Source organism: Scleropages formosus, chromosome 17, assembly GCF_900964775.1.
Source record: "Scleropages formosus chromosome 17, fSclFor1.1, whole genome shotgun sequence".
In the NCBI taxonomy this organism is placed as follows: Eukaryota; Metazoa; Chordata; class Actinopteri; order Osteoglossiformes; family Osteoglossidae; genus Scleropages; species Scleropages formosus.
This window is the reverse complement of record NC_041822.1, coordinates 13251848-13264275: the sequence shown is the minus strand read 5'-3', so window position 1 is coordinate 13264275 and position 12428 is coordinate 13251848. Positions and strand designations below refer to the sequence as shown.

The window sequence follows — 12428 nt, the reverse complement described above, 5'->3', positions numbered from 1 at the left end:
AGGACGCTTTTCAAACAAACGACCCTAAAAGGCAATCTCATCAGACGACGTCGAATTTTCAGACTCACTGAACAGATATTTCACCGGGTTAGAAGCCAAGGATAACTATGAAAAACGGGCCGACATCCTTAAAGGCATTACGCTCAACAGCTCAAAAAACATCGTTATCAGTTTTGATGACGTAATGAGTGGGAAAGCTCTTGTCCAGATACATATATATCCTGTTGAAGATAAGAGCGCCTTTGTTTTAAAAACCTGGGCAAAGGAACTGGCGTCAACTTGGCAAACAATCTTCCAGCTCTCCATATGTACACACGCCATTTAGGAAGACTTCCCTGATCACTCCTTTTCATTGCCCAGAACAATGACCTTTGTCTAGTGGCGTTAATATCACTGGTGATGAAGTCTCTAGAGTGGGTTCTAATTCAGCCCCTTACCAATGCAATAAGCAGTAAACTAGATGCTTTTCAGGCTGCTTATAAACACAGTTGTAGCACTGAAGACGCAGTAATCATACTCGCACACCTAGTTTCAAAACATCTGGACAAGCCTGAAACACATTCCAGAGCACGCCCGGATTTTTCATCAGCATTTTACGCTACAACCCGATATTATGCTCTTAAAAATGACTCAGGCCTCAGTCCCTATCTTATCTACTGGTACTTGTTCTTACTTACTAATAGTGTACAGTTACATTATATTTATTTATTTTACAGGCGTTTTTCCCCAAAGCAACTTCCAATGAACTCTACGTAGTGTTATCAGCCCACACACCTTATTTACCAAGGTGACTTACACTGCTAGATACACTACTTAGAATGGGTCACTCATCCATATATCAGTGGAACACACACTCTCTCTCTCTGTCACTCACGCACTATGGGGGTACCTGAACAGCATGTCTTTGGAGTGTGGGAGGAAACCAGAGCACCCAGAGGAAACCCACACAGACACAGGGAGAACATGCAAACTCCACACGGAGTGAGCAGGGACCAAACCCACATCCTCTTGCACCACCCAGGCATTGAGAGACAGGAGCGCTACTCGCTGTGCCACCGTGCCATCCCAGTTAGTGAAGATAAACACGATAATCGCTCTCCTCTCCCATCATCACCAATATTGGAGCCTCCTGAGGGTGTATCAGTTCACATTAACGTAATAGAACAATGACTGTCGAGCCCAGGCACCAAACCAATTCATTGCCAGATCTTCTGATGGTTCCACCCTACTGTCCCTGTTGACTGTGTTGAAGAATTTTGCACACATCTCAGGTTCAGTGCAGCTTCACCTTTGTTCTCGGGTGTGTACAATGGTGACAGCAGTGCGCTGGGAGACGGGTCAACAGAGTGACTCCCCAAACAGCACGGGCACTGGTTTTTTTCATACAAAAAGACAAGGGTGGCTTATCAGTTTAAAGCATGTTTTGGCTGTGATTACTAGGGTCTCAGGGGTACGTGAAATAAATCCACATATTCTGCAGCGTGTTCTATAGCGTGACTCAGGGCTTTTTCACAACTGTGAGATACAACCCAAACCTTGTTCCGTAACAAGGGTTCATAGGGTGCCAGTAGTCTAGTAGGGAAGTGCGATCATCAACACCAAAGAAACAGAGGAAGTTATTTTTGGTCTTCCCCGCAATTCTCTTCCATGACCAATGATAAGATGAAGACTACCTCACTCAAATACCTAGATGAACCCTTGTTATAGAACACACATAGATTATATCTACATTTACTCATTTAGCTGACACTTTTCTTCAAAGCAACTTACAATTATAATCTTACAATTATTTACACAGCTGGAATATTTTAAGGTAAGTACCTTATTCAAGGTGGGCATCAAACCTGCAACCTTTGGAGTCAAAGGCAGTAATGCTAATTACTGCGCTACCAGCTGATCCTGCTGCTCATATCTGAAGTAAGGTACAGCAACACCCTGCGCAGGTTAAGATCCTACTATTTGATTATTATAAAATAATAATCAAAACCGCACTCTCATATGTCTACAGTAGGAATGAGTGGTTCTGTATAAGTTTAATATACTAAAAACATTTTCTACATAATAAAAGCCAAAATATTATACAGTGTTAGTACTACCACATTTCTGAAGATGACTGGGTCAAAAAAGTTTAAGTAAGTAATTTAATTTTTTCAGCAGGATTTTGTAGCCAAAAGAACGTATCCCTTTTTTTTAATTAAATCCTTGTTTCTTTAAATTATGTTCTTGGTGTCTGTCACTTTGCATATGATTTGAAAGGAAAATCTGGTTTGGTAATACAATGTCTGTCTACAAAGGTTTTTTCAAACAAATAAGCATACTGAATTTGAACTAATACCACCATGAGACACCTGAGCCGAAGCACATGATGGCATAGCTATGGAGGTAATGTTATGAATATTCCCCATAACACCAAAAATCTACTATCTTAGACAAACCAGAAGCTGGGATCTAAACAGAATTTTAAATCATGCACTTTATTTTTAAATTATGTTTTAATTATGTTTCAGTGTAGCCTGCAGTGACAATATAGTTTTAATATTAACCAGAAAGTAAAGTTAAAAGTGAATTTTGTGTATTGTTCTTATTTTAATTATCTAGTTTACAAAAACTGTAACATAATAAAGGATTTGCTGATTACTACAAAGAAAACATAACAGATGTAATTGTAAAATGTCAAAAAACTTATAACATGCAATAGTGTTAGGGAAGACACCGCCCACAGACACACGGCACATTCAATGTCTGAAGCATTACAAAGTCTATTCATCGGTGTAAGACATTTATTCAAAGTTTTGCATATTTCACATGACACATCCACACATCTCTGAGAGGTGCTCTGGGTAAGATTTGCGGTGCCTCTTCATTATCCGAGTACATCTCATTTTACTCCTAAAAGTACCAATACTGGGCAAACCAGGAAGAAATATGTTGACATGACACACAGGATTTGAATATAGTACGTTAGCCCATGGGATCACTTCCAGTTCCTCTTCAACAGGTACCTCTGAGCTAACATGCACATGTCCTGATTGGATTTATTTCCATTCATTTTACATAATACATAATATAAAATATAGCTTTTAAAATATTTTAGCTAAGTAAAAATAATAATTTTGTCATGGCTTTTAATATTTTAATGAAAGAATAAACTTCCCATGCATTCATAATAGTTTACAGATTATACTGAACAGGACTTATTGCGTAGACTGAAGACAAAGATTTCCAAACTGCTTATGAATGGGAAAAGTAATTAAAACAAGAACAAGGATTTTACACAATGTGTTTTAATTACTGTGACATCTAATGTGTTTAATGCATTTTCATTACTCTGACATCTTTCCTTTCAAATTCAATGACATTTTTTGAGTTTGTCTATATTACTATACTCACTGCTGTGTTTTTCTATGGTTAAAGTAACTTCTTTTGTTGACAGATATACTGTACATCAGGCATTCATACTGTCATTCCGTTTCATCCAGATATTGCCCCCTTTTGCAAACAGATTTGCTTTCCACAGGTAAAAGTTTCCGATCGCTACATTTCACACATATGAAGCACGTGAAACACGTAGCATGAGTGATTGTTTTTAGTGTGCAGTGCATGGATTGTGGCAATAACAATGCCATTTAAGTGTGTTTCACTTAAGGAAACTGAAATATGTGCAACAGCGCCACAAATGTACATTTCCTGGTACATAACTGTTGATTCATGAGAGAATCTTAACATCCTCTTATACCAGATATTCTGAAGTATAATAAGTAATAATATAGTCCAGATCATCATATTCCATTGTACTAGCAGCAGTAACAGGAATTATGAAATTAATGAAAATGTATGGGGAAGTGGACAAAATGTGTTTAAATGCAATTCAGCAAAATAATTCTCCAGAATGAGACAGTAAAAATGCAAAGGAGACAAGGTGGAATGCCAGTTAGCCTATATCCTTATAAAGATGCTCATGCAGATATGTGAATAATCAAAGTATTAGCTTTACGTTATAACTATGGAAATGTTGCCAAATGTAGGGTATTTCTTCAAAAGAAAAATCAAGAATCCAGTTGTGTTGAATTTTTTTAATCATGGCCTGATGCTATCAAGCCAAGTCATTACCACTGCACTGCCTATACCTATGGTTCGTACTGGTAAGACCACGCTATATGATTGTGGGCACTAACGTCACAGCTGAAGGCATCTTGTTGCTCAGTTGAGCCCCTAACATCCCAGAAATTACATGAATCTTTGCTTTATTTCAGTAGGAAAACAAAAAGTTAAACATTTTTTAAAATAAATTGCTGGTATAAAATAAACATTTATGGTATCTAAAACGTCATAATATTGTAGGAAATGATTTCCTTTGGAAGTGAAATTGCTCCCGATCACAAAAAAAAAAAAAAAAAAAGTTTCTAGCTACGTGTATTTATCTACACTGTTTTTGTCACCTATTTTACCAGGACACATAATGACAAAATTTTAGACAACAACAAGTTCCCAGGAATAGTTGCGTCAAGTGTGCGATTGCGTTCACCTCCACGTTGTCTAGGAGCCGCTGGCGCTCAAGGTTTTGTCTTCCCTGGACAAAAGTAAAAGAGTCCCAAGGTTAGTGTGGTGGGTGACCACATGTAAGATAGTTATCATTAACGCATTCCATGGTAGAAGACACAAATGGAGTGGCAGGGGACATGGGAAACAAGGACAGAATCCCACAAAAGCAAAGGCTTCTCCTTCTGTCACTTGCTGACCCTGTCAGTTCAGCAGAGATGGATGCATGGACAGCCCTGGGGGACAATGGCAGCACCCTGCCCAGCACTGTTCAGAAAAGGCTGGAGTGTAAGTGTCTGAGGACAGATGCTGCTAGTACTAAATTTCTTTTCATACAGACACTAAGGGGAAAAGAGGGCCCTGAGTAAGGATGAAAATTGTAAATCAGAAGCTGAGGATGAAATTGCAGAAACCAAAAAATTTTTACATCAAGAACAAAGGCATTTATGTCCTTTGCCTAATTCTTAACATACTCCTTAAAACAGGGTGTGCCATGACAATCATCGCTACATATTTGTGAAGCATAATGTAAAAGAATGTGGAAACACTAGTGGGGTTGCTCAAAGCTGGAAGATTGCACTTCAACTTTATGTCAAAAGTTTACAGTAATTTAGGATGTAACAATGCTTAAATACTCTTATTCAAATGTGAAATTAAATGAAAAATAGCCCGATCAATGATGCATTCAAAAGTTTTATCTTATCCTTTATATTGCTATTTTATCTACAGTCTATTTTACTCCAGCACATCTTAAGATATTTCCAGGGATATTTTAGCTGTTTTTAAGTGTAACATCACTGATGGCTGATGGTGTGTCTCTCTTGGTTCACACCATCAGTCATTCTGGTCCATTCAAGAATCAACACGGGGGTCAAGAAGAGCTACTTCCTCGCGGTGACCCCCCCCCCCCGGCAACATCCCTGACGACTAAGCGCTCTAAATGAACTCTGGTACATTAAAACACATTTGTTTGTCCCCTGATTTTCCTGTTTGATCACCACTGCTCAAAACCATTTGGTTGTGAGATGTATTATGCACATGTATGAATTTGAATTTTCCCAATATATTGCTCCTGTCACGGGGGGTGTGGGGGTGCAGCCAGCTCAGCCGGGTCCTGCTCTCTGGTGGGTCTGGGGTTCGAGTCCCGCTCGGGGTGCCTTGTGACAGACTGGCGTGCCGTCCGGGGTGTGTCCCCTCCCCCTCCATCCTTGCGCCCCGTGTTGCCGGGTTAGGCTCCGGTTCGCAGCGACCCCACTCAGGACAAGCAGATATTCAGCCAGTGCATATTGTTCCTGTCTTTATATCGTTGTGACTCGGTCATGCTTTCCAAACAAAATATATTGCAATAATAGGCAAATAATAAAAAATAAGATCAAATAGGCAAATAAAGGAGAACGGTTAAAACAACATCAATATGGGACAACGTGAAAAAGGACTGTATCGGGAAATGCACTGCATTTGTTACTACTCCCTGGGGTGTCTGGGTACCCTGTGACTGAATGCAGTATAACAAAAATCCAGCAGGGACAAGCTCTGTGAATGATGGGACAGAAAATTCAACTGCAGGAGACACAACAGTTACACACATAGACCTTACTCCAGCTGGCCAGATGCAGGCTCTGGTCCATTCAGAAAGCTGTTGATTCTAAACAGAAGAAGAAGCAGAAAAGGGAAGCAATGAAAATATCCTGCTCATCAGTCGAAACATTTCACACCATTGTGACATAGTTATTACTTAAATACAAAACCATAAACTAATGTAGATAAAAGTGAAGGGGATAACGAGAATGCAGCCCCGGGTAGAGAAGTGGAAGGAAAACATGTTCATTTTAAAATGCAAATGTAAATGTAAATGGAAGAAAATTATGCACACCTGAATGACCAACTGTCTTCTCACTCGCTCACTTTCAAAACCACTGAATATATGAGTGACAGACATTTTCATGATACAGTATATACGTTTCTGCTTTACTGACTGTCAGATAGAGACAGTAATAATGTTTTAAAGTCTAGTTTTTGGGAGTTAATTTAGATTATATTTTGGTATAATTTATTTGGTATAATTGTTAGGTATAAACAGGAAGTTTGTACCTACTCAGTTTCAGTTTTTTTAACAGCATTGTTTATTCGTGAAGTCAGAACAAAATGTGAAAATGTGAACAAGTGAATGTGAAACAAATTTATTTAATATGTACAAAATAATTTTTTCTAATATACTGTCATACATTTTGCAGGAACTGCCCATTTCTTTACACATGAGAAAATACACAATAACCAAATATTTTTTTTAAAAATTACCATTTACAAAACAGCAACAGCAGTGCAAAGAAAATATATATATATGTATATATATATATTTAAAATATAATATTATTAAAGTAATCATTTTGGCTGCTGTTAATTTCTCAAAAAAATCTGATTTTTCCATACAGTGATGAGAAATTCATTTGATGTGATTCCATTATGTGTTATTAACACAACTGAACTTGAGCTTTTTAGCCGGGGCGAAATTCAAGGGGGACTGATTATACGTCATTCTGATGCCGATACCGTGTGTGACAGTGAATTGCAGTCATACACAGGTGTCATTAATTCAGCAGCCCATTAGACACACAGTCCTACAAACACACACATATACACACTGCTAATCTTACTTATCCATTTCAGCTGCTTCCTTTAGCTTTTCATCCAGCCTGAAAGTGGTTTGGCGAGTGACAGTTTAATCAGAAGGGAAGAGAGAAAAAGGAAAAAAAAAAACGTGGGACAGTCAGCGAAGCAGAGGACATTGACAAACTGAGCCAAAAAGGTTAGGAACTAGACAAAATAAAAAGTGCTGGGGTATGGTGCTGCAAGAACGCCTTCTGGGGAAAGGCAGGAAGGGGCACATCTCTTCAATTCAGTGACAGTGCTCACTGGAGAAGCCAAAATCATGCTGTACAGGGGGCACGGGAGGGGACTGCAGCCACCACTGGAGCCACTCTTTGCATTCAGATACAAATCTCTGCTCATTATGGCCCAGACCTCACTGAAATCTGCTGTTAGTATTGCGGAGTGGGAGGAATGATGGGCAGCCAGAGCACAAACATTCACCCAGGGTTCAGAGGATTACCTCATGCATGCATACTGTTTAATACCCCGCTCTTCTTCATACCTTCCATGGGAAAAGGCAGGAAGGGGGCACAGTTAGACAGTTAAGTGGCGTTTGAGAAATGGTTGGAGGTTCAGTTCTTTCACAAGCTCTAAACACTGCCCACGTGCTGGATCTTCCACTGTCACCACGTACAGAATGCCAAACGGACAATGCGTCTGATAAATTTTTATGGTGGGCAACATGCATGAGGAGTCAATCGTTCTGAATTGCTTTGCAATTCAGAACCTTACACACAGTACTAGAAACAGTAAGAACACAGAATAATAATAAGTATATACTGCATCAGTCATTATCTTGCATAGAAAGACTTTTGTCTAATAGAATAAGTTGGACATTTTTGACATAGAGTCAACAGAAATACTAGAATCAAATCATATGATTTACTTTTATATTCCAGACATGGGCAGTGATTATTTAACAATCATACCCGTACCTTATCCACACAACAGCAAACTGACTGAATGACAGAAATGAGTTTTCACTTACTTGACTATGCTCTCTGGAATGTGCATGTACTCCATGGGGATGAGTTCACTCAGTTCTGCTAAGCTATTGACATACTTAATCTTGCTGCTGAATTTCGAGCTACAAAAGTTAAAAAGGTAAGGGTAAGTAACACTTTTAGTAATACCGACACAGCAATAAAGAAGCAAAAGTGGTGCACTATAAAGTGTAAATCCTCTGGGGACTTAGCAGAGATTCAAATAGAAGAACACACAAACTGTGTTAAAAACATAAATTTACAGGTTAAAAATTAACTTTGCCAAAATAGGTGCTTTTCCCATGGAAACCTAAAAGGAGAGATTCACAAGATCTTGGCTCCTCTTCCTGGGCAGCAACTTCGAAAAGTCAGAAGGGACACCATAGTAAATCAGTTTGAGATTTGGAGCATATTTGGATATCGGTAAAATTGAAGTGGACTAAAGCGATCATAGACAGTAACATTTGTCAATCTAGACTAGTGTGGGGTGAAATAGGAAAGGTGAAGGAGTTCTTATCAACACAAAATTACAGGTTACAGGCAGTCCCCGGGTTACGAACGTCCGACTTACGTACAATCTGTAGTTACGAACCAACCCCAGTAAAGCCTATTATATAAAAAATTCGAGTTACATACAATGGTTCGTAATAACAAACGGGCGCTGCTTTGCAACGTTCATCAAAACATTGTGTGTCTACAGCGGTTTGTCGGTTTGTGGGTACGTGGGCCCAAGGCAGGACAAAGACTTCCTTCTTTTCAGTCGGACTGTCATGCCCACGACCTCACCCCGAACGTCTGTACCTGCCCGAAATCAGAGCAGCAGGGTATAAACACAAACACAAACACACACACACACACTCTCCTCCTCCTCTCTCTCTCTCTATTATAAATATTGTAGTGACATTTATTATTATTATTATTATTACTGTATTATGTTAAAGATGTTTTAGTGCATCTGTAAGTGTTTCTTTAATGTTTTTTATGCATAGAAAGGTACACAGTATAATATACATCAAGACAAACATCTGACTAACTGACATTAGAAACGAACCTTACCTAACTGTTCCAACTTATATACAAATTCGATTTAAAGACAGATTTAGGAACATCACTTGCTCGTAATCCGGGGACTACCTGTACCGGTTAGTGGTGTATTCAGTGCCCTCAAAATATTTCAAAATAAAAGTTCCGCAACAAAAATATCATTACTAGTTGGGGAATAGTTTTGCAGGCTTTAAATACTGTGCATTTTATGTTCTCCTTGATGCCGTGTTTCTCACACCTTTGCTCAGCAAAAATGTGATTAGACAAGACGGGTTTTACAAGATGGTTTGGTAGAAAGAACTTTGTTTCATTATATCGCATTCACTGAAAATATGTGCCTTGTTACTGTAACCTGCAAGAATATATGTAACTATTATTACTAAGAATATGTCTAAAAGGGAGAACTTAAGCAGAATTTATTATAACTGTTACTGTCATGAATTTGGCAAACACTCTAATAACAATGCCAAATATCTATAAAACACGGTTAAAATGCCTGATTAGATCTCCACCCTGGAAAAAGAAAATGCACTGACAGTTTATCAGTTCATCAAAAGAAGCAGAACTTTGTATGTTGTTATTGAACAGTACCTGATGAAAGGTCTGGTGACAGCTAGGATGGTTCTGATAAACCAAGATGGGTGTACTATAATGAAGGATTTCAGATTCTTCCTGAGCCTGAATAATAAAAGTAAAAAGATTCATATCATTTTTCAATGACCTAGTACAGGACAAGCATGAAAGGCTTTCTTAGCTTTATCAAATGGTTTCATATTTCTTCTGATTTGCTGATTTCTTCCTTTGCTTGTAGATGTTTAAAGTTTTTCAGTTACTGTATCTTTGCCTCTGCATGTGCACCTGTGCAGTGTGTGTGTGTGTGTGTGTGTGTGTGTGTGTGTGTGTGTGTGTGTGTGTGTGTGTTATACCTTCTGTCTATCATATGGTAGCACTTTTTTAGCCAGCCCAGTCCAGGCATTCTCCGGCGAGGTGTAGCTCCGTTCAAATACACGATCATATAATCTTCTGCCACCATCAGCTCCAGAGTACTTATTACATAGCTGAACAAAGGAAAGCAATACATTCACTACATAGGTCTGATGTAAGTACCTTCATATATTTTGCTAAGAACGGAGTTAAAGACTTATATAAAAAGAATTATTAAAGAAATAAGTCATGGATCTGTACACAAGAGCTCAAAAAATATGGGTTTTAGACATGAGGTATGAATGAGTCACAGACATGCATTGCTCTCTAATCTGTGGGCAAAATAATACTACTACTACTAATAGTAATAATAATAATAATAATAATAATAATAATTGCTATCCTCACAGAAAGAGGTTCTCCATGACATAGTGGTAGTTGTCCCGGTTGCTATCAGGAAGGAAACATGCAGCAAAAACAATGATGGCGTTGAGGTCTCCATAATAACCTAGAATAAACAGGATGACAATGTTAGTGTACAGAATACAGTTTCTAAGCTCCACCCAGTGATTTTTTTCCCATCCTTTCTATAATGGATTTTCAAAAATAAATTGGCAGTTTCCTTGTAAAGGAAGGCAAATATCTTTCATTTCAAAAGAATCTGCTTCGTTTCAGTGGGGTTGATGTCATATATAGCAGAAAAGACAGAAAGAGTCACACAGATCAGCTTTAAGCTGTCCAGAGCAGAGGACTGTCATTTTTCTACGTCCACGGAAAATCTTTCACCCAGATCATCATTTTCTCTGAACTTTCTCACCTCCGTGGGAGATGACTTTTTGGTATGGCTCGATGCACTTCATGTCGATGCGGTGCTCCTGCTCTCCAATGATGACAGTTCTCCAGAGTTTAGTGTCCTGGCGCTCTTCCTCCGTCGTGTATTCTGGAATTGCTTCAATAGACTCTCCAGCGCCGTCCTGTCTGGATGCTTCAGCTTCTCACAAAAAACCAAAAATTCTAATCACTAGAACCACCACACAAAACAGGTGCCAACGATTGATTCATAACACTTCCACAGTCGGTGTCACAGGGAACAATATGAACTGATTCCTGCATTTTATTTGTTCTGTCTTTTGCACTTCTTTTATATTCAGCTAAATAATTTACAACTTTTCTAGATTACTTTGCTCTGAACAAAAAACGTAAAACAAATATTGAACTATTTGGAGAGGCAGCAGAGCATTTATCTGTCACTTTTCTCAGAAGAAACTTACAACGTTGAGTTATCTCCAACTGTTTACCCATTACAGCTGAGTAAATTACTTACCGGAGCAATTTAGGGTAAGTACTTTACTCAAGGGTACTACAGCAGTAGAGTGAACCCATAACCTACAGATCCAAGGGCAGCAGCTCTAACCACTATGCTATTAGCTGCATTGGTAGCAACGGTGTAGTATTGGGTAGCAGGTGGCATAGTGGTTATTAAAGTCACTAACTGTGAGCCCAAATGTCACAGGACTGAATCCCAACTCCTGCCGTTGTACCTTTATAAAAGATACTTGCTGTGGGTTTCTCCAATAAAAATTAGCTAGCTGTACAAATGGATAACTTGGCGTAAGCTGTTTTGAAGAAAAGCTAAATGGACAAATGTAAATGTGTATTAAAGGTTTGCTGATTCAAATCTGACCTGCTGTGCAAAGTTCCTTCATGTTCATTTGTATTTTCTTCAGATGTCCCAATTCCCTCTTACCGTCTGAAGAGATGCAGCCTAGGTGCATTTGCGATTCTACGTTGCATTCTGTGTGTTTTGAAGTGCCAGGTGATGAACTGGGATCGTGCCCAGGTTGTACCCTTGGTTGCACCTTATCACCACAACCCTGTGATGAATTATCAGTTGGTGAATGCGTTTTTTACCTATACAGCCGGCGTCTTTTCCCCAAAGTGACTTACAATGGTATACACATCCATAGAATGGAGTCATTTTTACTAGAGCAATTTAGGGTAAGCACCTTGCTTAAGGGTACTACTGTAACAGGTGGGATTTGAACCTGGGTAACTCTCAGTGCAAGGTGGCAGGTCTAGCTATTACACAACCTTGTGACCCCACACGCTCTTTTTTTAACTGGGATTCTTTTTTAAGTTTAAAAGGTCCCAGTTGTATAGAAGCACCTAAAGGTCCTCATTTATCCTTTATCATAATGTTTGTCGGGATTTTAACACATACTGATTATCACTTATCATATGCCACACAACTCTGATTGTTAAAGTTACTGCCCATAGTTATCTTTAAAT

At 38.8% G+C, this 12428-nt stretch overlaps 1 protein-coding gene across 4 annotated transcripts in view; it reads right to left on the bottom strand.

Annotated features, from left to right (window-relative positions):
* Positions 1-2766: 2766 nt before the first annotated feature.
* LOC108938606 (serine-rich adhesin for platelets-like) overlaps positions 2767-12428 on the bottom strand; it is a 51687-nt gene continuing 42025 nt past the window's right edge. Inside the window, exons 9-17 of one of the 4 annotated variants that reach the window (XM_018759317.2) lie at positions 10957-11130; positions 10548-10647; positions 10142-10273; positions 9807-9893; positions 8177-8275; positions 7649-7690; positions 7194-7232; positions 6137-6184; positions 2767-4570 (exon numbers count right to left, since the gene is read on the bottom strand). In XM_018759317.2, coding sequence (XP_018614833.2) covers positions 4537-4570; positions 6137-6184; positions 7194-7232; positions 7649-7690; positions 8177-8275; positions 9807-9893; positions 10142-10273; positions 10548-10647; positions 10957-11130 — 755 coding nt within the window. In that variant the 3' untranslated portion in view covers positions 2767-4536. The remainder of the gene's footprint in view (positions 4571-6136; positions 6185-7193; positions 7233-7648; positions 7691-8176; positions 8276-9806; positions 9894-10141; positions 10274-10547; positions 10648-10956; positions 11131-12428) is intronic. The other 3 variants (XM_018759318.2, XM_018759319.2, XM_018759321.2) reach the window with 3 other exon arrangements.